General features: G+C 39.6%; 1 protein-coding gene across 4 annotated transcripts in view; it reads right to left on the bottom strand.

Annotated features, from left to right (window-relative positions):
* Positions 1-26,153, bottom strand: part of si:dkey-178k16.1 (band 4.1-like protein 1) — a 50,736-nt gene that overhangs the window by 21,677 nt on the left and 2,906 nt on the right. For 2 of the 4 annotated variants that reach the window (XM_059333730.1, XM_059333729.1), the window contains exons 1-5: positions 10,639-10,857; positions 10,157-10,306; positions 3,622-3,726; positions 2,009-2,051; positions 1,804-1,879 (exon numbers count right to left, since the gene is read on the bottom strand). In XM_059333730.1, coding sequence (XP_059189713.1) covers positions 1,804-1,879; positions 2,009-2,051; positions 3,622-3,726; positions 10,157-10,306; positions 10,639-10,845 — 581 coding nt within the window. In that variant the 5' untranslated portion in view covers positions 10,846-10,857. Of the gene's footprint in view, positions 1-1,803; positions 1,880-2,008; positions 2,052-3,621; positions 3,727-10,156; positions 10,307-10,638; positions 10,861-26,153 lie in introns of those variants that run through there. The other 2 variants (XM_059333728.1, XM_059333731.1) reach the window with 2 other exon arrangements.

Raw genomic sequence — 26,153 nt, forward strand, 5'->3', positions numbered from 1 at the left:
GGTGTGTCCAAACTTTTGGCCTGTACTGTATATATGTATATATATATATATATATATATATATATATATACATATATATATATATATATGTGTGTATATATATATATATATATATGTATATATATATATATATATACATATATATATATATATACATATATATATATATATATACATATATATATATATATACATATATATATATATATATACATATATATATATATATATATATATATATATATATACGTATTTGTATATGTATAACCTGCAACGCAACGAAAGTAAACATAAGGAGCAAGATGGCACATTACATTGATTACCTTCAAGCCTTTTGTTATTGTGGTTATTTCATAAACAAGCATGGAACAAGTATTAATCAAAAGAAGATGTAGAAGACTACTATGTGCATGAGGAGGAAAACCTCCAATTTGCGGTTTCAGCTGGAAACCAACTTTTCAGCCTCTGAACTGATCAGTTATTATCCCAATTCAACAGAATTGTGGTGGAAAGTCACTGATTAACTCAACAGCAATGTCTTTCCAGAAGCAGTTTCCAAGGATTTAGGATAATCCACAGACCTCACTGTCAACAGTTAGCAGTTTAGCATAAAATGGGCCCTAATGAAAACAGCAAGGACTCTTGGGTTTAATGTAGAATACATTAAGAACCACAAACCACAAACTCCATTAATAACACATTTAATGTTTTTTTGTGTGATTTGGGTAAACAGACTATTCAAGCAGTTCTGTACGGTTAATTTATAAAAAAACACATTATTGCCACGTGGGACTAGTTGACATGTCTCCTCCAATTTACAAAAGCTATGTTTTCTGTGTTTAATTACTTAATTACTTAATTTTGGTGGAGGCAGCATTCATTATACTAACTGTGGTGTGGTGTACCACAAAAGAAACAATAAGAGAAGAAAAAAAAGAAAAAGAAACAAAAAGAGAAGATACTCTGAAATTCTCACTCTGTCTCTCTCTCTCTGTCTCTCTCTCTCTCTCTCTCTCTCTCTCTCTCTCTCTCTCTCTCTCTCTCTCTCTCTTCTCTCTCTCTCAATATTATAACAATGAAAATAGACATCATCAAGTGTCACAGATTGAACTGTATTGCTTCAAATACAAACAGTAATGTCTCATGATCAAAACATGTCCAGCAGTTGGTTTAAATTAAACATTCTATCTCTAGTAGCAACAACAACACATTCAACCCATTCAATACAGTTCCATCGTTACATCCAGTCTCTGTCAGAAATGTAACCGAGCAAATTTTATCAGGCTCCATTCAGCAACCAAATGCACTTGTTAAAGCCTTACAGTATCTGAAGACATTCTTGTTATGATGGCTGTTATGTGAGATATAGTTTATGATTGTATTGGACCATGAGAGGCTGAAGGGCACCTCTTCGCTGATGTTCTAAAAAGGACACTAGTTTCACAGATGACCTTTTTTCACCTGTTCTTAAAAGTCATAAACAGAGAGAAAACAATTTCTATCAGACTTAGAAAATGGATCATTTGCCTCTCAGGGCTTCTGAGATTTGTGATCACTATCATTGAAGGTGGTGTCATAGTTTCACAATTGCCTCCAAAGGCTACTTCAGCCAACTCCTTGTGTTCAACCTTTATTAAATACGTCTTGCTTGCTGCGTAGCACACTCTGTCTTGGCTGTTACATTCTTTCTATAAATTCTGTCAAAAGTACAATATCTGCAGGATGACCCGACATGTTAGCTTCAGACAATCAAAACAAACCCGTGCTCTTTAACTGTGAGCTGAGTTGTTGTATCACACCTACCTGGTGATGTCTTCAATGAGCACAGATGGGTCTGGAGGGTAGAATTTGACAGAAAATCCAAAGATCCAGGAACCAACTGTGGACAAACCACAAGCAAGGTTGTTTTGCGAAGGGCTGTTATATGTGTGTGGGTTTGTTGGACTGTGTGTGTGTGTCTGCTTGGCTGAAAGGTTTGTGTGTGTGTGTGTGTGCTTTCTGCACTTACCCCGAATTTGCTTCTTAATCTCTTTGGAGGGATCCAACCAATGCTGATAAGGAAAGAAAGAGACAATCCCCTTTGAGAAATTCAACCTCAGCAAAATCATCCTTATTCTAATTTTTTTTTTATTTCTTTTTTAATTTCTTTTCTTCTTTTAATATAAAATATTCATGCAACAAGAAAATGGATGAAGGCTTCTCTAAACACTGACAGCATCAATATTGGGGCTATAAATGCCAGTTGAATGCAGCTCCCTACGCTTAATGTCACTGGGGCTTTCATGGTGCACCGTGGACCCTGTGCACCACTTTTAAAAGGCCATACTGTCTAATCACATTTTAAAAGGTTAAAGGCCATGTATGCTGCTCCCAGGCTGTAAGTGGTTAAGTACGGTTAAAAGGGCAACCCGGGGCTCACTGCTTTTTATCACCTGGAAAAACAGTCTGGTTAAAGGGGCTGCTGGGCTGGAAGGCTGGCTGACATTTGCTATGAAATCAGTGACAAAATCTAATTCAAAAAATCTATTAAAATCAGGTGTAAAGAAAGCAAATCCATTGTCAACACATATATTTGGCCTTAGACACACTATAAAGCACAACAGTGCCCTCATTATGCCCACATTATCTCATTATGATCACAGAACAAAAGATTTTCTGAACAGAACCAAAGTCTGTTGCACTTTAGAAGATTTTACACAGTAAACAAGCCTGAGCTGCTGAGTGCTTGCAAATCATGATGGATCAAGAAACACATTGTTAACAAATAAAACTCCACTACTTCCACAACAACTATACATCTGCTCCACCACTTTGTGCCAGATTACTAACCACATATTACGAATTCTGAGGCAGTTAAATGCTTTATTACATGCCGTTTGAGTCAACTACGCTTATGAAAGAGCAGTGTTTTTTTTTGTTAAAGTCTTCCCATAGAGCTTTAAAGGGTAGATAAATACTAATGTGACCACATTGAATTTGATTTTATTGCTAAGAACTTGGTGAACATTCGCAAAGTAATAGATAAATCCCGACACATAATAAACACCCAGTGCACACATGCACCTAATCTCTGTGTACGTGTGAGGTCTATAGCTTAAGCTTCATTATTTGCCGCAGCAGTGTGTGGATGGTATTGTTTTCATCTTGTGAGTCTGTGTGTGTGTGTGTGTGTGTGTGTGTGTGTGTAACACTGTAGCAGAAACTACTGAAGAAGCAGGTTTGAATTCTTTGCTTCTGTGCTTTTGTCAACATCCATCACAAAACTTTGCACGCGTGTAGTTGGGGTCAAGATCAAGGCAAAGAAGATGGGTGTGGTTGACTGAGAGGTGCTGGGAGTAGGAGGGTAGGAAATAATTGGTAACGGGCCATTGATCCCCCACTTTACCCCCTTGGCCCGATTTGGTGTTGCAGATGGTGTGAACCATCGCAAGATGCTCTCTAGTTTGGAAATTGATTTTGGACTTCACACCAGCTGATTCAGGGTAGTTTCTAAGATTGGTGTCCTTTGGTTTAATTGCAGCTATATTTGGCTCGAGAACAAAGCTTCAGTTGTAGAATTTAGAATAATTATAATTAACTCAAGTGTGTTTGTGTCTGTGTTTGTGTATCTGTGTGTCTGACCTTGGCGTTGTCCGTGTCCTGGAAAGTCAGGCCAAAGTAGTCTCTCTCCAGCAGGTTCAGATGGCCACACACCATGTCCAGCAGGGTCTGGCCCCTGGCAAATTTCTGTTACACACACACACGCACACAAACATATTAAAAGACTCAGTGAGTGGGCAGGTGACACACAGTGCAGGTCCAGGTTATATGAACATCATGTCCTTTAAAAGACAAAAATATGAGGGCAGAGTGTTGTAAGTTTAAGATTGTGGGGCATCTGCTGGACCAGTGTTCATCCAAGTGACCAAGTGACCATCACAGTCTCTGGTTTGATTCCAGCTGGGAACCTTTGTTGCCTGTTATAACCTTGTTTCTTCCCTCATATTTCATGTTTACATTCACAGTATTTGCAAAATGCAAAATTGTAATCATGATGCAATTTGTAAGTTGGTTATCTAGTTAATTATAGCTGTATTTTATTTACACAATATTTTTTTGATTCATATCTTATAACACAAAGGAGTCACACACACACAGAAAAAAAATCCACCCAACTGTAGTCTGAGAGAGGCTTCCAGTCTGTCCTCTCCCCTGTGGAGCAGGAGGAGCTACGCTCTGTATGCCTTTATAAGGGGAAGAAATGCATTTCGCATCAGTGGCGTTTCAACAGACCACACCTTTTTCTATCCAACCCTTCAGGGCTGAAATCAGGCCCTCTGTGGGACGCACAGAAAGCCTTGGCAAAACGCTATCTCCACACACACACATGCACATGCACACAGCAACACACACACACACACACACACAGAGGAACACACAAGCCAGATTCATCTCCTAGGGAAACCTGGCTCCTATGGCGACAAAGCAACCAAGCAGCTGTTACCATGGAAACAGAAGTAATAGGTCCCTTCTGTGTGTGCGTGTGCCCTCTCGCTTTCTCTGTCTCTGGTTACGAGGAGGCCACCACAGAGCTTTGTTCAGCTCTGGTAGGAGCAGCCAGCAGTACAGTCAGCATACCTTTTAAATATTTAAGAAAGGCCAATTAATTAACCATTATAAAATCATCTGTCTCTCAATGAAATTAATAATAATTGATATCCTGCTGCACTGAGGCTGCCACGGGCGAAGCACTGAGACAATAATGCTGATCAACAGGCAGAGGCTGCAGTCAGGGATTTTTTTGGGAGTGGCGCATATATTCGATTTTCGTACAAAATGAAATTGCAACACACATCTCAGGTGGTCCCCCAAGCATGGCAACCAATTCAGGAGCTGCTGATGAGATTTCGTTGTCGCTCCAATTGGCTCCAATCACATTTCTGTAACTAGTTCTGTGGGCTGATTGTGTTAGCAGCCATTTGGTGTAATCCTAGAAATCCATTTTGCAGATCGCCTCGCCCATGCAAACAAGATGAGAAGAGACAGTGTGTGTGTGTCTGGGTTAATGGCTGGCTGAGGAGAGAGTAATCTATCAAACATAGTCACTTTAACTAATTCAAGTGAAGGGATAATATTTTGGACAAACTATAAAGATAGTAAAGTTAGCACGAGTAGGCATAGCTTCTATTATGCACTATGCAACAAGACTTTTGTGCTCAAACTTCACAGCTGTAAATCCAACAATTCTAGCTTTAGTACTGCACTTCCTCAACATCCGGCGACCTGCGAGAGACAGATTTTTTTTTTAACTGTATAAATCTTCAAATTAAGGCTACAGAGGCAGAGATATCCTGAATTATAGTCCCTATCATGGCCGAAGCTCAGTGCTTTATATACCCTCTTTCATTTGACCTACATATAAAAGTCCATGTCCTTAAAAACCCCAAACCTTCACTAAGTAAAACAGGCTTTCTGTGATAAGGTTGAAGCCTCAAATCCAAAGGAAAACCTCTGGGTCCAATGCAAAGTGCCTTAGACCTGCATTCTTTCTAATGGCCAGCAGGGGGTGACTCCACTGGTTGCAAAAAGAAGTCTGATTGTATTGTCTTTAAGAAAAGGACCCCACTTTATTTACTACATCACTAAACATTTTCCCAAGTTTATGGTCTCAATCGCTTTCAATACAGCATGATGTTAATTTAGTAAATTATGGTCCCATTTAGAGTAAAAGAGACATATTGGCTAACTTGTAACTGATAAGTTTCCCCCAAGGTGCTATGTGTACATTTAAATATCAAGTCAAATCAAGTTTAATTAGCCAAAATTAGCATATATATATCAAAGTTAATGTAAAGTATAGACTTGCACCTTGCTAATAAAGCTAGCTAGCTAGTACCATAGTTCGCTGGTAACTTAGCATTCTCCTCCATTAGCTCCATGCTCTTGTCCAAATATAGTCACTCCTGGCTCCAAAACCCCCAAAATGTTGACAGCTAAAATTCCAAACACAAGGCTTCAAAATGGTAGCCATGATGACAATACCAGGTTTAATTTTCAGACTTCAGAAGGCTCCCTCAATTCAGCTGTTTTCACAGGCTTCGTAATACTCCTCGTGATAAGTAAACTGAGCTTCAGGTGTAAAATAGTTGGAATGACAGTTCTTGAATAAAACAGCAGCCAAGAGTAAAACCAGACATTGGCTTGACACTTTCTTGATTTCACTGTCACTGTAAAAAACATTTGAAGTAAACAAACACTTGCTGGCTTCCATGGTGGAAAGACATGTGAATACAATTAGCATTATTTGAAGTTGGGACAGCAAATATCGTCTGGTTCCAGAGAAATTTTATGAACAGTTTTAACAACTCATGAACCAAGATTGGCTCATGACCACTTGGAGAAAAATATGCATAAATATTGTTTATATAAATATTAAGATGTTTAATGCAGTTCCTAAGTTCCAAACCTTAAAAAAAAAAAAAAAAGTCTGATTTTTAAAAGCTCTTTTTCTTGAAGCACGGTATAGACACACTGATCCTTGGCAGGTATTCATCCTGAAGTTCCCTTGAGCAGGAGACTGAACTCACAGTCACACAGAGAGCGATGCTGCAGAGGGGTGCAGAATGTACTTTAGATAAACTGATGTTATCATTCTTTGAGGAGGCTGAGAGTCCCAGTGTCATGAATCTTTTATTTGCTTTTACTCATTAACCACATGATCAGATGAACCTCACATTTATGAAGCTGGTGGTTTTCTCTCAGGAGGAACTTTTAATGTAAGAATGTTCAACACTGAACTGTAGGTTCAATGCTTTATCCTGTGTTTGCATGCACTACGTAGATTGTCCCACTTTTTACTTTTTGCTACCACTGCAACCCAAGAGAAAAAAGCTACAGAAATGATTTGGTCTGGGTCGGATTTTCAGGATCGTAGCACAGTTGTGCCAGACAGAACAGGAAAGACTTGGCATAAATGCACAAAAGCAGTTATTTTTTATTATTCTATCACTGTGTGAATGAGGCACCTCTTAAATAAGTGTTAGCTCCGACATATCAGTGGCACAGAGTGCTTTGCAAACCCCAAACCCGGTCACTTTAATAAAGTGGAAAGTCGCATGGTCATGTGGTTAACCAGCAGAAATGATTCAACTGTGGATGAATATTTCATGGGTTGGACATTCAGGGAAAATACCGTTCAGCCAAAGTTTAAGTAGTGAAAATACTGCTACAACCGTCTCCTAAGGATGTGATTTAAAAAGCCAGATGTTTCATTCAGAAAGGCTTTTGGGAAAAGTAATAGCTAGAGTTTGTAAGCTTTGAGGCTGTTAAGTACAGTAAGCAGGTGGTGCAGTTCTTCTTAAATAGTATGGCTTCAGGTTAAAGACTGGACAAATACACTGAGCTCGGTCAATATCTATGATGTCGTGAGCCAAACATCAATAGCAGGCCCTGGCTCCCTCTCTGTGGTTTTATCATCAGAGCACGCTCGCTCAGTGGACATCATGACTGCCATTAAAGCAATGATTTCACTGCATTCATCATTGCGTCCCCACTTGGCTTTTTTTCCCATTCCACACACAGTGATACACACACTCGCATACGTAAGTACACAAGCAAGCGCTCCTGATATCTACCTCCTCTCCATCTCTCTCCACCTCCTCCCCCGCTCTCTTCATCTTTTCCTCCTCCTCTTTCCTTTTCCCATTCTATTTTCTCCCCGGTCAAACGTAAGAGCACTCATCCATCAACTGTATGGATTTTCTGTCAAAGCCCAATACCTCTAGTGTCACTGCCCAGGTGACATGAAGAAATGTGTGTGCATGCCCATAACCAAGACAGAGGGAGAGATGGGGGAGGGTTGGGGGGGTGGGGTTGAAGGAGAATATGTGTGTGATGCTTCAGTCAGGACTCCCGACATATTTCTCCACTTGTAAGTAAAATATGTGAGGTCACGTGAGAGGCAGTAAGCCATAAAAGGAATATAGTGACATGAATGAGGTTGAGCCAACAAGATCATTCCTGTCACACATCACACTCCATCAGCAGCAGCAGCCAATGGGGTTACAGCTGGATTTAATGTGATTCACATTCGCAGCTCTGTTAGGCGAGGCCAGGATCTCCCTCTGGTGTGGAACACCCCCTAAGACACTCTCTGCTCTTCACCAACAGGCATTTCACTCTAGAATACATTTCTGCAGTGTTCAATTATGATAAGCATGCAGGCTACTGTGAAATTCAAATAAACTATGAGCAACGGTTGTCTGTTTACAAATACAAAAGACAACAGAGTCACGATTCATGGAAGCCTGGGATTGCTCATCTGAGCCTTCCATCCCCCACAATGCAGAGCTTGTCTTACCTCGCTCTATCCGCCACTTGCCCTCTCAGTGAGAATAGCAGCAGAGCTGCATTTCCTGACTCAGTAGCGTGTATTACCAAGGGAGGCTAAATCCCACTGAGGTGTACTGTGGTGTAGTGTGCTGAGTCAAGGGCTCTGTTCAAATGGGAGAGATGTACACCGGCTTCTTAAAATGCTGTATTCCTGGTCACCCTGCACAGCGAGATATGAAATTTAAGCCTGTCTGCATTTTAGCGTGGAAAAACTGTGTTTTAATAGCATTGCAAAACAACATTTCAAATCATTATTTCTAATTATGTTTCTGCATGTTTGCAGAACTGAATCCTGATGGGTTTCCTCCCCCAGTTTATACTACTGGATGCAAAAGAACATTTCCTACCACCCTGTATTTTCAACATTACTCCTACTGTATCAGCAGAGTTTGAGGAGCTAGCCGGGCAGTATTGCCCTGGATCAGAGTTATAAGTGAATAACACATTTTCAGAAAACTTGCAAAGTAGCAAATGAATGTGCATTTCCCTCTACGATGTTAAGTGTGGACAGTTTGTGCGCTAATTTTCCCATTGCATTAAACCAATGCAAAAGAAGGGGAAACAACAAAATCACATAATTAAGTCTGTGAGTCTTATCCAATACACTTTCTGTCAAATTCAGTGAATATCTCTTATTCAGTTCGTGTGTTTGCTGAAAACAAATCCAGTGTTCATACAGATCCCTGGCTCTGTAAATAGGAAACAACCGGACCGAGGCCCACAGCACTTCGATTTGTGCATGTGCACAGGACAGGGGAAAGGCCAAGGATGTATAAAGAGAAAGGCAGTGGGAGCGAGGGGCGTGGTTGATGTTACACATGCTAAAGTTCTGGAGCAGCACTGATTGATCTGGGTGCCAGGTTCAAATAACAACAATATTTCTCCAGAATCACAGACAGAAATATGTTTGTTTTTTTCAGTTTGTTTCATAAATTAAGTTGAGGAATGTTACTGTCTCCTCATTACACATATCTCAAATAACGCAGACATTTGAGTGACATGTAATGCTTGACTTATGCTCGACACATTCGCAAGGGCACATTCAGATACGCCCCACAGGGGGTCCTGTGCAGCAGGTTTGTGCCTGTTTGTGTACATCTGGAACTTTCTATCTTCACAGTGCAAATGGGTGGATTCTTCTGTTAAATGATCCTGTCAATGTGAGTTTTTGATACATTACTTCCTACAGTTTGGAAGAATACTGGTTTGTCATGTGATTTTTTTATAATATTAAGTAGAATGGTCATATAGTATTTGTATAGTATAGTATATAGTATTTGTTTTAATAGTAATTTGGGTATGAGGATGTGATCATGTCTTGGTTTGGTGAGTAAAATGTTATTATTACTCATAGAAATTATGAATATGATCTACAGTCGTGGAAAAAAATATTAGACCATTGTTTTCTTCAATTTCTTGTTCATCTTACTGCCTTGTACAACTAAAGGTACATTTGTTCTGACAAATATAATGATAACAACAAAAATAGCTCATGATAGTTTAACTTAAGAGCTGATATCTAGCCATTTTCCAAAAATGGATATCCGCTCTGAAACTATCATGAGCTATTTTTGTTGTTATCATTATATTTGTCAGAAAATAATATACCTTTAGTTGAACCAGGCATTATTAAAGAAAACAAGGGTGGTCTCATATTTTTTTCCATGACTATATGTTATAATATTTTTTAAAACACTGTCACTTTTTTTTACATGGATCCATTAGCCGTTTTCTCCATCCTCAATCTGAAGTACTTGAAAAACATGAAGAAAAGTGAGTAGCATACCTCGACTCCAGCCTCATAGTCTGAGCCGTCAAGCAGGGTGACTTTGACAGGGACGGTCTTCGGCCGCTTGGTGCTTTTCTGTGGGGATTTGGAGGCTTTGCTGGGGGTCTTCTCTGAGCTATCATCCATTTCCCCCTGGTCCTCTGGAACCTGGGAGACAAAAAATCCTTCCTTTTAGTGTGTGAGCTTCAAATCACTGTACTTAGGCTTTCATTAAAATATTGGAATTTCGGAGTCTCCGGGGGCATTATGTACTTGTCTTTCAAAGTGATTTAGATCGGAAAATCTTTGATCATGTGAGGCAATCATCAAATGCATGATGTAGTGTGAGCTGCTGCTCTAAGATGTTAAGATGTTAAGTTGCTGGCACAAGCAGAGGGGGCTAGCTGCCTTGCATATCAAACGTGCTGGAAGGCTCCTGAGTGATTGAGCGGCCTGAGTAAAATGATCTACAGCTGCTGTGAGTTCCACGGCGCTCTCACCTGATTGGTTCTCATGGCGTCACCCTCCATTGCGCTCTTCAATTCCCCTGCCAAAGCCGCCTCTGTTGTCACAGAAATGGATTGCAGTCCTGAAACCACACATAAACATATTCGGTCAACATCAAATATTTCCCTGTTTAAAAAATCTAACAATTGATTCCTGATGGACTCATGATACAAATTCCCATCTGTACACAGCAAACACATCTCTCCTTAAAACAACATTTAGGTGTGATTAATGGCCGCAGAACAGATACCTGCCATGCCATCGTATGCTATATGTCTCTGCAGCTGACAGGTGTTGTGTACTATATGTAATTATCCTGTACTGAGGTGCAGGTTAAGTGTTTTCTTCACACGCATGGTCGTTGCATTGTGCATGGAGTGATGGTGAAAGAGAAAAAGAGTCAGTCAGTCGGTTCCTGCTCGCAGCCTCCCACAGGAGCACTCTGCATGAAGAGTGTTGGCTTCAGGACGCTCTCCTCTCACACTAGCAAAGGAGATAGCATAAATTACATCAGCCAGAGAGCCCTGCGGCACGGCACAAGACAGCAGACACGCCGAAAATGAGAGTGAAGGAGATGACGGGGAAGGAGAGGGCACTGGGAACGTGACAACAATCTGAGGATAAGAAAGGAAGAAAGAGAGTAATAAAAGGCAGAGGCTATGAGGAGAGAGACACCAGAGAAAGGTAAAGAGAGAGGCTGGAGAGTGAGCTATTCTATATTCGGGTGAGCTGGAGACCGATGAGCCTTGCCTTTTGAAGGTGACCACCACTAGACTCAACCTGGACTCTTGCACAGTGCTCTTTCTCTCCAGTACAATAGCTGGTATTCAGATTATGTGGTACATCTAAGAGAAACGAAATCTCTGAGATAAAGCCCAGAGTCAATGTTTAGCTTCAGTTTGAAAAGTGAACGCAGGGTCACAGCTTTAACGTTCCTTATCTGTCAGCTGAAAATCTTCCAAATAATATGGGAACATTTCTTCTGAATTACAGGGTGTTTAAATGCTGTAGCCACTTTTTTAAAGAGACTGAGTCATGATGAGATATTCATACTGCAGAGTTTTATAGCAGCATTTCCCAGCCAAAAATATAGAGTGATAATTGCCAAATGATGAGTTTTTTTCTTTCCTCAAATATACTGTTTATCGTAGAATACCCCCATTTTTCAGCCTCAAGAGAAAGGCTGGGTGAAAGAAATGCAAACTCTGCTATAAAATGTAACAACTTCTTCTTAAGTTACTCCAGGAAATGTGTCAGCCTCAGGCATGTGTAATATTGTTTAAAACCTACTTTATTAATGACTACCTATAAAGCGGCTTAAAACCCATAAAGAGAAAGTGCTTTCACTTCAAAGCAAACAAATACTTTGAAATTGTTGATTTGATTGATCACCTTTTAAATGTGTACTTTATCACGTGCAGGCTGTGAATATGTTTGTCATACAAAACGTGAAGTCTAAAAGCAAAATAAAATGTGAAAACAGCATGCAATAAGGCAAGAGGTTAACGAGAGGAAGGGATTAGTGAGGAAGGGACATGGGAAGCTCTGATAAAAAGCACAAAGCTTCCAGGGAAAACTGTCATTAGGGAGGAGTATAACAGAAGCTTAATTTGGTCTAATAACAGGCAGTGAAGTGTGTGTAAACCAGAGAAAGATATGGTAGTATTTTTCCCCAAAGAAGAGGCCCCAAATAACAATTTTCCCTCAACCAGCTGTCTAAGTACATCTCTGTGTGTACAATTTGGGAGTTTGGAACACAGCATGTCTCAGCCTTCATGATAGGTCAACCTCCCTCTGCATAATGAAGCCGGATCAAAGACGAGAGCAGTCTGGTGCTAGGAAGGCTGCAGATGTCACACTGCACAACTTTGAAGGGCCTGCAGGTTGTTTGATTGGTCCATTTAATGAATAATAAGATAATTGATTTCAAAAGATATTCTCATTATGACTGTATATACTGTGTTTAAATAACCCTTTTTGCTGTTTCAGGTTGAAGTGGTAGAAAATAAAGCAAAATGTTTCTATTTCCCAAAACTGATTTCCATGTGTGATATCATCTCACACGACTCATGTTTATGCAATGAGACAATGTCAAAGTCAGGCAAGGGAAGCAGCCAATTTACATGAATGCCGTTCTATAGTGGCAAAACTTTAACAGCGCATGGAGCTCACTGATGAGTGAAGCTGTTTAGGTATCGCCTAAAAAACAGCTGCTCGCTATTCCAAAAATAGCTCAAAGTCATGGTGTAGATTCACAAGTTCAAACCGATCCTTTATGTATATAGCACATTTCATTGGAGTTGGGAAATTACACAATATTGTGGAATTGTTATGCTTTGATCATAGAGTATTATTTATGTATTAAATAAAAGAACAACTATGCCTTACAGCTTTACAGAGCTGCTAGCATGGCTGTTAGCTAAGGTTTGTTTCATTGTACGTTTTCATACCAAGCAGCAACCTCTTGGCCTTAAAAAGTCATACCAATGCAGAAGTTATTCAAAACTGTATTCTTCTGAATGGCCAGCAAGGGGCGACTCTGCATTGGCTGCAAAAAGAAGCCCAATCATATAGAAGTCTGAATTAGTCTGAAAATTAACCTATTTCTCACTTGACTTGTTACCTCAGTAAACATTTTCCTAATGAGTTTACGCTCTCAATCATTAGTTTCAAGTCTTCTTGAGTACAGCAAAATAGACGATAAAGTGGAATATGCTATGGGGCGGGGCTACCTAGTGATCAACAAGTTGCTACTATGGTGTTGTTTGGGTATCCGGTTTGGCGAACTTTGAAAGTTCATGAAAGTTAATTTTTACAGTTTAGTCATCATGCTCAGTGTTCGGTTGTGCTAAAAGACACTCTAAGGATCCACTGTTCATTTTTGCACCTTGCTAACCAAGCTAGGTAGCTAATGCTAGCACTAGTTGAGAAACTAATTGAACTGTTTCTTCCAAATATATTCACTTTTGGCTCCAAAAACCAAGATGTGAAAAAAACAAGGTGATAATTGCCAAAATGCTTCAAAATGGTAGTCTAGAAACAAATAGATTGTGTCATGGTGGCTATGTCCACTCCTTATATACAGTCCATAGTCAATACAATAACACCCATTTCCTCCATTTCACAAAAGCTTTTACACTGTTTTATAGTGAGGAATACAAAAAAATATTAAATTCCAAGTCTCTTCTTTTGCCTTGACATCAGTCTCTCATCTGATATCATTCTCCTGCTAAATAGCAGTTCTCCTCGTCACTCGCTCACCTGTGCCAATCAGATCTGCCCACTCTAATACCCCCACTCAGTGCAAATGTCAGCCCCCCATACAGCAGCTGTCAGAACAATGTATCAGTGAATCACAAGCAAACTTGAGAAGAATCGTAATAGATCAGTGTCAGAGACTTTAGTGCACTCATTTCACACACATCATGATCGCGAGGCCAATCAATTCCTTCATTTGGGTCACTTTGTGATTCAATCACTCCTGCTCCACATCAGTTCTGGTCTCCGAACACCTAATCATCTGTGTGAGAGAGATGATGGAGACTGAGAAATGTGAGGTGCTGCGGCTGCTTAGACTCAACATTCCCATAACAGTCACTGTCTTCAAACAGACTCCCATTAAAGGTCTTTCTCCACAAAATCATCTGGGGCCCTTTAGTTCTTTGACTTCAAAGAGCAAACGTCAAGGAAAGTCTTTGTGAAGTGTGACAGCATCAGGGTGGGTGATGCCTTGAAAACAATGTGCAAGATTGAAGGCCTCCTAAAATAGCTGCATTATATGAGTTGGCTCAGCTTTACTTAAATAAGACAGAAATACGTTTTTATTTATACTTCAGAAGTGTATGGCTCAAATTAAAACAATGTCAGCTAGATTTGGAAAATCTAGCTGACATTAGGATGATTATCTAACTGATGAATATCATTACACTCAGACACCTCTGTGATGCTGTATTACAGGTTTTAACATTTGCTTGAGTCATAGGTGACCAAAAAAATCCCAGGAAGCTTCCTTTTCTACTTCACCTCTAGTCTATTAATCTCAAACAATGTGGACACTCTGGTGAGTTTTAAATGTGTTTCTGTCCTGATGAAAACCGATTGCCCTTACAACTATTTAAAGGTCGCAGCAGTCCCAAACTAACAATGATGGTAATTGTATAAGACATCAAGAGCCAGAAGTCGATGTGATATTGATAGAAAAACAGGGGAGGCTTTACAGCCCATTTTGTTTGTCTACACTGTTGAATGCACACTACTCTCTAGGGTTAAGCCAGACATTTGGGTGAAACCGGTATCCGTTAAGATTAATGTAGATTTACAAGCACAAGTCGAGCCTATCATAGGAGTAAAATGTGTCAGCATCTGTTGTAGCAACCATTTGTCAAGCTGATGTACCACAAAGGGGCAAATGTGCATCTTTGTATGAAGTGGACTTCAAGTGGACTACAAACCTGCCCACATATTGCCTCGGCAAGCCCACAATCTCCAATAATCCAGTCACAAACAAAACACAAAGTGTGAAACCATCCTCCAGTAAGTCTTTAGCTACGTCCCAAATCCCACTTTGTGCATGCGTCTTAGTCCCGCCCACGGAGATGCAAGCGGAGGAGTCGAGGCAACAGGCATTAAACAAAATGGGACATCCTTGCCTCAGAGCAGTCATTCCAAAGCAATGTCAGTTAAATATGATGTGGAGCAAAGCTGCAACATCTGTCCATTGTTTTGTTATAGCCTACTGCTGCATTTATAATCTCTGTCAGACAAGCAGAACACTGTTCCTGAATACTTATCTACATACTTTTAATTAAATTCACATTATGGCATGGGGGAAATAAAGTACTACGAATATTTGTATTAAAAGTATTATTCAAGTGACAAACAGTATGTTTTATATATGGTTGAGTGATACATATATATATCTATATATATATATATATATAATGTACATCGAAGCACATTCATATCCATCTTTCTATAGAAAGCAGGTGATTTTTTCCCTCTTAAATACTATATAACAACATGAAATGCAGTAAATTAGTGCTAAATGCAGGGAATGCTTTTGTTGATATCATAATGCTACGTTGGAAATAATAACAAGATATGTCCTACAAATGGTGAAGGGCAAATTGTGCATTTAATCATCTGCGATGTCTAATGCAACATATTACATTTGTAGAGTGCTCTATCTTTTAAAATGTATAACTACTGTGAGTTTTACAACATATTTATTTAACTTATTGGTTTTTTTTAATCGTTTTAATTGCAACATTAAGTCCCCCTGGCACATTCGTAATCGTTGACATATAACTGTCTCAATAAACGTCAAGGGTGCCGAGAAGAAACGACATCTCCTGTGGTCGATGTGATGGAATCACTTGAAATAATGAAAACAACACCATATTGGCAGGGAATGAGGGCCAGCAGCTGATTTCTTTGCTGTTCAACACATTCTTGGGCTACAAGGGTGCAACACATGCGCAGTTTAACTGGATGCTGGAGGGTTACTACAGCAGAGGGCTCCAAAAACAGAAGGATGGTTTCTGTCCGGGCACACAACCAAAGTGTTCTATGATTGTGCGCTACCTGTTGAGCCTTTCGGCAGGTGTAGGCCAGAGCTTCCTTTTTTTTTTTTCTTTTTTTTTTAAAATAAACTTTATGGCCAGACTTTTCTGCACGTGTTTTCCCCCAAGGATATGACATCATTTGCCCCCTTGTCTTCTCCTCCATCTACTCTCCTTGCTTCACCTGCGATATTTACACAGTACAGAGTAAGCATGGTAGATGCTGTGCACTAGTAGAGGTGATGGTTCATGAGCAATTTAGTTTTGCTGTAGTGAATTTGAATCCAGCTCTAACCGATCCGGCAAACATTATATTTTCATACGTTCTTTTTATTTATAGATGGCTGTGATGTAGTGTTCACTTATACAACAATATTATCCACAGTAGATAGGAGATGCGACCTGGAAATCGACAGTTATATATATATTAAATATGTGACGAATCACACGGCAACCAGTTAGCCAGTTATAACACCGGGATGCCAGAACAATCAGGGAGAAGTTAAATGTAAAGCATTTTTATCGGATTTCTAAAGGTCATGAAAGACGGCAAAATTGATTACTGCATTAAAATGAGGAGGAAACAAAGACCACATCATATCAGGTAAAGCATACGACGCTGACTAACTTGATCTTATTTGTTTATTTAACAGACTTTTATTTTGGTGATAAAACGCAACCCTGTCAGTCCTGAGGATAATTTAATCTTTGGGAATGCTTTACCTGTAGTTAAAAAAAATAATATGGGCTAAAGTTGCGGTGAAGTTAGACAGTTTCGAGCTGTTTTCAGCAGCCTTCAGTCTGTACTGGAAATCACAGAAACACTTGCAGTCAAAAGTTATCAGACCCATATATCAGTTGCATGCAGTCTCCAATTGTTTTATTTTGAAAGAAAATACTAGTATGTGATTTAGCTTCATTGTATGAGTTTGCCATAGTATATAAGTCAGGTGAGCAGATCTGGCCCTGCCAAACTACAGAAATAAACATTTTTGGTAAAAAAATAAAATAAAATAAAATAAAAAATGAAAGAAACACAAGCCAATAGCTTTAATTATTGATCACTCAGAGATATTACTCAGACTGGCATGAGTTCTCATCTGTTTTGTATATTTTTTAAGAATCCTCACATCCCACTACAAACAAGTGTTTGTGTTTCTAAATACTTAAATAAGTAAAACAGTCCAATGCTAATAAACAGTAGCCTATGTGTAGTTTATTATCTGTAAAATATAAATGTAGGCTATTCAGCCCTTTTGGCAACAAAACATCACCATCAGGGACACAACATGTATTTTGTTAACAGAATACATCTTCAAATCAGTAAAATAAAATAAAAATGAAAAGTGATGAAAACAAAAACAAAAACCATTCGCATCAGATCACAATGGGAGGTCTGCTTTATTGTAGCCGACAAGACTTGTCTCTGGAGTGTGTCAGGAGGAGGAATAATATGCTGGCTGTAATGTTATACTTCCCAGGCAGATATTCTCCAGGAGTTTCCAATGTCTGGAGCTTATGTCAGGAGGAATATCCTGGTGGATCAGAGATTCTCCAGCAGCACTGTCTGATCGTCTGCACGGTGAGTACCCTGTGTATATATGGTAAAATAATCACTGTTACTGAACTGCCACTACAAACACTATTGTTTCTCTCTGATTTGTGTTGTTTTGAGGTGTACCGCACCAACGTTGGTAGCGTCCCAACTTTTTTTGGAATCGGGGTTGTATTCAGAGTTCTGGTTTTTGGTGATATTTTATTGCTGCTTGCTGTCTGCTTTTTGGTTTTGTATGGCTTGACGGAGCTATTTTCGAATTATTTTATAATCATTATTAGTCCGTTGTGACTGATTGGCACCCCTCTTCATTCAAAAGCTACACCATACTTGTGATGGGGGAAAATCCTCATTGGGTGCTTCATTTTGTTATTCTTGTGATCAAAACTGATAAAAGCGATTCATTATACAGATACATCTAATATTTTTCCATCATTGTGTGTTGGTCTGTGCTCTTTTCATTAGTTAGAAGTCTGTGGGGTGTTATTGGAAAAGGTGATGCCACTAATTGGCCTAAACCAATCAGAACTGAGCAGCAATCAGAATAACATGGTAACAGTTGTGGGATTATTTGCATTGGTTGCCAGAGAATTCAGTCTAATCAGAGGAACCCACATAGTCCTAGTCTAAGTACATGGACCAGAAAAAAAGGACATGGACACCTGCAGTACAGTCCAATCAACTGCAATGCTCATGCAACAAATATTATTTTTGAAGCTTCTACAGTTTTATTTTATCTGAGTCAAGGTGTCAATTCTCTACTTTAAAGCTCTTAGAAATATTATGCTGTTTTACACCTCGCAAGTCACAGTTGAGGTTAAATTATCTCTTTGAACAGTCTCAATCACTTCTAAGCTTTGCAAATGATCAGGACATGACTTCTTACCAAAACATTCAGTACAACATGTTCTGTTTGGAAAATATCCTGCTTCAGCTCATGAACTGAATAATGAGTACAAATGGTTTTTATAAAGTCTAATTACAGGCTACATATTAGTGTGCGCTGAGCACAAATTGAAAAGTGTGAGTTCTTCCCAAAAAGCTCTGTCAGTGTATCGCTGTTTGTTTGTGCCAGAGGCAGAGCCAAGATTTCAGAAAAGTCCTCCCATTGCAACTCCACCCACTGGAAATTTGATCAGACATAAAAACAACCCATTCATTGATTCATTGATTAATAATTTCACTGATTCACTATATTTTCTGTATTCTTTCTGTAATATTATTTCCCTACATAAAGGTTTAAATTATGTTTCTGCACTGCCAGAAATGATATCCTGGTAAAACTTTTTTTTTCTTTTCTGAAGGTTACTGTGAAAAATCTATTAGAATTGGCCTTTCAGTCTCACCACGTGTAACTTTAATTTGCAGGTTGAAACCCCAGAACTCACTGGGCCTAAAAATACAGCGGCCATTACCTGACAATCTTAGCTGCTGGTGACACAAAAGAACCACCAGTATTTAGCAGATTATCTGCATAATAAACCCTGTAATTCATTCAGTATTATGGGGAGTGAGTCATGAGTCATTTATGCTTCCTGGGCTGGCTGTCACAACATAGAACAATGTACAGATGGTCCAACACTGTGTGGACATCTGTAATGTTCTTTTTTACTGCAGTAAAATGCTTGCCAACACATTGTAAACATTTTTCATCACATGACACTTTGTTTCAAATATTGACTGTCTTTTTGGATGAAAAGCAAAGATGATAAATCTAATGTCTATGATGTATGGTATCTCAGACTGTCAGAAAGAACAGATCCCATCTTCAAATCAAATGAATACGCTTTGTTTCCATAAGAAGTGTTGCCCATTCAAGGGTGTTACAAAACACTGCAGGCATCAATGAGATAAGCTGTGTTTAGCTGATCAGTCAGTGAAAATCTTTTAAGATAAGACACGAGATTCAGCCTCGTTCCTTTATTGTATCAAACACACGGGCAGACTTTCCTATCACCGACTCATTCAGGACTCTATCAGCTTCGCCATGTCGGTCTATATCTCTGGAGATGACCTCCTCTGCGCTCCACATTTCAGAGTCAGTCCAGATACACAGTAATCATTACCGAGCATCGCGGCTGTCCTGATGTAAGCCCGGATCAACTGCAAGATTTTGAAAACCGCACTCACTGAAGAGGAAAGAAGGCTCAAACTGCACAGCGTCAACAAAAGGAAACAAAAAGCAGACAATGTGACGCCCCAAAACACTCATCGTCCGCCGAAGGCCGGCTCAGATAAATTGCCAGATAGTAACGGACATGATGGCTGATCATCTGGGGCAGAATGATGCCCGTGATGCAGCATTCACCACGGCCTTCCTGTGCCCATTTGTCTTCATGCCGTCTCTCAAACAAAGAGTCTGTCAATTTGGAGGCCCCAGAAATTGATGCGTCTTCAAGCAGGCGTCAGCTGCCCACAGGCCCATCCTTCATTGGCAGGTGGGCAGGAGAAATCTGTCAAATATAGCATCTCAGAAATATGTCACAGCCGAGCAGGGGAGACGCAGCTTGTGGATTCCTCTCGCTCCTCATGCTCTCAGGAATATTGTACATGTGCTAACAGCGTCAAGTGTAATTCCTCCAGAGTATATTGGAGAAAAGAGAAGTCTGATACATCATTTTAGAAAAATAGGTGACGAAAAACACGAGTCACAGTGTCATCAGCACCTTATCTGGTCACGCGTAAATCAAGACCCCTCCATAATCTGAAATAACAAATCTGAGTGGTATAACAGTAAATCCAAATACTATACCTGCCTAAATTCTTGTAGAAAACCTGCCTTATCTCGAAATAATAACCCATCGAGATTCGAAAAACATTTCTCTACATTTGGTGTCAGGTTCAGAGCTCTCTTCAATACAAGGAGGGAGCTGCATCCCGCTCGTTGTGGAAGCCGCTGATTGCTCTATTTTACAGCTTTTAGATCAAAGTGCAGCATTTAACTGTGTAGATGAGACCTGCCTGCTTCAACGAGCCACATTTGTACTCTTCTTTTCTTGACAGCTACTGTTCCGCCGTTGTACGGAAAGCATCATCCTCTCAAGCATTTCTCAGAACATCCCCCAGGAGTGTTATCCCCCATACTGCATTGCATTATGACTTGTTTCCACTTGGTGACCTTATTTGCAAATGCAATTTATGCTTCCATACAAACCAGTGATTCCAGCAACTCCCCCACTGTCAAACTGCTTTTATAATAAGAATAAAGAAAATGACCAAGGACACTTAAAGGGCCAGTTCTCCTAAATTACAAACTCTGAGACAACCTCTAACTACACAGAATGTGACCAGAATTTAATTTGTGGTGCTCAAAGACCAGTTAATGGTCTCACTGGAAACAGTGGCAGATATCCAAATGAAACCCAGACTATGGCTGGACACCATGACGGTGTAGTGAGAAAATGGAAAATGTGTTTTTCATGTTTTGTTTGTGTTTTGTAATTTAGGGTTAACTGACCCTTTAATTAAGACATCCATTTTGTTCAGCTTGTTAGATTTTTAGTCCATTAATTGCCTGTTTGATCGTTCAGATGTAATGACTGAATATCTGGGCTCTTTGTACAAGGGTGCGCCCGCTTATGGACAGCCTCGCTTACAAGATTAGGATGTGGGTTGTAACAAGACAAATTTTCACAAAAAGGCTTTTCTAGAACATGTTTTTGTCATCAATCTTTGCTCATCCAAGCATTTTCATTTCTTTCTATTCCGTTTTAATGTTACTAAATCTTGTTACAGAAGTGTTAAAAATAGTGTTTGTGGCAGTAGTTGCAGGATCTGTTATGTGTAATCTGCTGCAGAGAGGAGTGCACAGATAATGTGCTCTCCAGGCACACTTCTGCCTTTGCCAGAACATCTATTGAGACTACATCATTCACAGAAATGAACAAAGCGTGCCCCAAACTGTACTCCTGTTAATTACGCCATTCATTAATATGGGATATTACTTTCGCCCAGAAACAAAGACAGTGTGCTCCAATCAAACCATCTGTCTGTTTCCAGGACGTTTGAAGAGATAATTCTCTCTTAATGTCGTGCCAAGTGTAAAAGTAGCTGGACAGGTTGTCCACCCTAATAGATTTCTGGCACTTTTTGGAGGTTAATCCCTCTCCACGATGCCTTTGATTAGCACAAAGACAGCCACTGCTTTAATGGCTGAGAATCCCAATTAAGGGGGGTTGTTTGGGTTGTTTGGTTTTAAACAAAATTATATAATTTTTGTAGCCACACTACCCCTAAGGATTCCAATCCTATTGGCTGGCCCACCACTTTGGTGCAGACTGAAAAATATGATCTAGCAACAGCACAATGAGATTGACTTTTGTTGGTTTCCAGTGAAATGTCTTGACACTTACTGAATGGATTGTCATGTTATTTGGTACACATGTCCATAGTGCCCAAAGGACGGATCCTTATAACTCTGACCCCCTGACTTATCATCCTATTGCCTCTGATTGGCTTACTCTGATATTCTTACCCTAACCAGTCTCACTCTCATGCCGAAACCTAACCAACCCAATGGAGGCAATCAAAGGCAGAGCAGAGAGGATCATGCCTTCAAGCAAGCAGTATACTTGTTAAATATTAGCATGTTAGCCTACTGATGTTAGCACAAACCACCACCCACTGTGTCTAAGTACAGAGACGTAGCATGGCTGTAGACTCTCTGTGGTATTATAATATTGTACTTTGTTCTCACTGCTATCTAGCATATGTAATTCAACACTATGTGTTCAATTTAATGAGCACACGATGCCCTTCCCTCCCTTGACAATATGCCACGCCAGCATTAATTCAGTCACTGGACAGCTACAAATAGGAGTGTGTAAGTTTCCCTGAATTGTATTCCAGCTGTTAGGTGGTGAATATGTTGTGTTTGCCAATATTAGGTGATAGATATGTGTACCCTGAGCTGCACACTGTCATAGTCGTGCTTGTTTGATGTGCTGTCCATGGTCCTGATCATGCAACTGTCACAAAGTCATTGTTGGTGACCTAGTTTTGCACTAGTAACTGACTCAGGCCTTGCATTGTTTGTGTATGAATTGTAAGGTTCAATAGTGGGGATGAGACAACATGACTTAAGCATACTTTGCAGTTCTTACAAATAATAACCGGTCACAGTATTTATTTATTTCAACTGAGCTGAATTTCAAAAATCTACAGTTAATAAGCATATGATTTCATATTATTCTTTTAACATATAAACCTATATAATAATGAACTATAAGCATTAAAAAGTCTAAAAAATTAGTGAGTCTGAGTGCACTGGTCATCATCATAGCATGACTTCCCTGGCCCAATTGTTAATGGAAGTTGTGGTGCAAATATATAATATTGTATATTAAAATATATAGATTTTGAGCTCATATATTGTAAGTTCCTTGATACTCAGTCAGAAGCCTTGGGTCCAGGACTTAAGCCTTAGTAAGCCTGTGCATTAACCGTGTACACCATATGTCAAGTTACGGTATCTCCACTGACATGCACAGAGGCCACCCACAGTATTAGCCAATCACAGAACGTTTCTCAATGAGCCTTGCCATTTTATCATGCAGCTCCCTCCACATCTCAGCTTTATAATCAGTGCTTTCCTTCTAATGGAATATACAGCCAGTCCATCAATCCTTGCTGGGCAGAGGCTGGCTCTGGGAAACCAGGTACAGGCCAGTGGGGGTTGGGGGAAGTGGGAGTGGCGAGATGTCCTTGTTCAGGGGAAACCACATACACACATTCTCCAAACCTTCGGCACTCAGCAGTCTTGGAAGCAGATTGCGTAGCACGACTGTTAAGTCTGCCGCAAATCACGTCACACCACAACAGAGATAAATGATACGACTTGCGAACCAATGAGGCTGCAAGTTCATCCTCCCCGAGAGAAGGCAGGCCCGGAGGAAGTTCTGCTACCTGCATCGGCAGTGTACAAGCACACTCGTGGGAAGGGTCTGCACTACAGCAGGGGATATTACAGGGATTAGTACACTTTCTTCACTTCAATATCTAAAGTACTAAGTTCCCCTTTTTGAGCTGATATGAAATGACAGTTTTTGTGATTACAAACTTATCTGTGTTTGCTCCATTATCGCTCGGAGTCAAAGAAGGTGCCAAATGTGCGTATCAAAAATTATTAGAGCAGGGGGTTGTGATTGGGGGGGGGGGTTATTGTAGAGTTAATCCTCGCTGATTAAAACAAATCAGGCAGTGAAATCTCTCAAAATGAGCTGTCAGAATGCATCGTTTGATTTATGAGATGACTATCTTAAATATTAATCGGTTTTTACAACGAGTGGAAGAGCCAACCTCCTCTATTGTACAGCACAAAGTAATCTTACATCCATTTACTGAAGGGGTCATGTCAGAATTTGTTCTTTAGTTGTTTATTACGTTAAAGGTCAAAAGCAATTTGAATTCCTATAACATGATTGGAATACTCAGACTGCTCGCCTATTTAAATTGTATTTTCTATCAGGGATTATTTTAGTAACCATCGCTGCACACTTGTGTGGGTGACACTGATTGTGAGACATGTTGACATACTGTTGATACACTCACTGGCAAACACAGTCCAGACTGACAAACATGCTGCAGCAGTTCACGTATGCAATGAGCAAAGCAGACTGCAACCTAGACATACTGTACCATTGCTGTCTATACTGTGCAGTGTGTGTGAAATAGTGCAATAATAATAAAATATCTCAAACTATACCCTTTAAACTAAACCACAGAGTGAATTCAGCAACTCCTTTGCGAGGCCTCTGCAGAATCAGAAGATTATAAGCTTCACATAGTTATTATTTCTCGCGGTGCTATTTCACTGATTGCATAACATCATATGGTTATTGCTGTTATTGTCTCCAGTGGTTTTTTGTTATTGTGCCTCTGTACTTAAGCAGTCTGGCAATCATCATGATTTCAGCTGCAGTAAATGCACATTGTCCAGTTTTCTCATTAATTATAAAAAACACAATACAATGCACTGAATAAAATAGGATGGATTTTTTTTCTTCTATTGCTATGATGATGAATTACCTAGAAAAATAAATCTATCAGGCAGAATTTATCTATGAACATATAGCTCTACAACTCCCAGATTATATTCCACTCTATCACAAGAGTCACGCTTAATTAAATTGAGGGCAACCATCCCTCACCGATTCCTGCAGTAAAATCATCTCCTGCATGCTCAGAGTCTACACTATTCTGAAGATTCCTCCACTTGCCCTATATGCAATTTGTACAGACCTTTTATTTCCACTGTCAAACAGGAAAAAAACCACAGTGACAAGAAAATGACAGGCGCCAAACTGTGCCTGCAGCACAGCTCAGTTTTTTTCTATTTGACCAAAGAGTGTCACCACTAACGATGGTTAACACAAAGACATCAGGCGTGCCTGTTTAAAATGCAGTTACCATGGGAACCCTCGCCTAACATCATCTGTCAAGCATATCAAAATAAGATAATGAAAAAGACAAGAAAAGAGAAAGAGAGAGAACAGCCTGTAGGAATTATTGTGCTGGTTGTACATACACACGCACAGTGGTAAGATAGAGGAGGAGGTGAAGCATTGCATGGTGCCACACTGTACTGAATAATGTGACAGTTCATGTAGAGGTGGGTGCGCTGAAGTGACACGTGGAGACAGTGGTGGAGGTGGTGGGTGGGAGAGGATGACCAACCGTTTCGAGAAGAATGTCAGCTTCTAGTCTGTTTTTAAAAAAAGGGTTGCCATGAACACAAAAACAGAGATGTAGATGTACTGTGTGTCACAATGGGGAGACAAGGTTATGTAAGTAGTTGAACCATGCTTAAATAATAACCTTACATAATTATTAATCTTTATTAATATAATCTTACACCAATAAATAATGGTGAACATAGCAACACGCTTGTTTAGTCCCATCCTTATTGAATACTAATCCATCAATACTTAATCAATCACAAAAAAAAATCTCAGCCCTAGCTTCCACCCCCACAACTAAACAGCCGTCTTCATCATGAAAGGGTGATGTGGCCATAACATATAGATATGTGATATAGATAACAGTAAATATGGCAATATAGCATGTATTTAAATAGTCTATATAAAATTAACCACATAAAGCCTATGGGTGTATGATCATCTGTGAATTCAATATTGTAAACAAATGAAAGTACTGAGTATTTTGTCATTTAAATAAAAACTTGAGTGCAATATTAACATAACAACTCCAGTTATACACTGACAATGTTTCTGAGAAATTTCAGAGCATATGCTTCAATTCAGACAACATAATGGTGAGTCATGATATCAACAAGAATGTGAATAAAAGGAAAAATAAAACCAGTAACAACAATGCTTTGCGTTATGTTTCCTTTTCCCTGCACCTTGTGAAAATGATGTTATTGCACATTTTC

Source organism: Centropristis striata, chromosome 5 (genome assembly GCF_030273125.1).
Source record: "Centropristis striata isolate RG_2023a ecotype Rhode Island chromosome 5, C.striata_1.0, whole genome shotgun sequence".
In the NCBI taxonomy this organism is placed as follows: Eukaryota; Metazoa; Chordata; class Actinopteri; order Perciformes; family Serranidae; genus Centropristis; species Centropristis striata.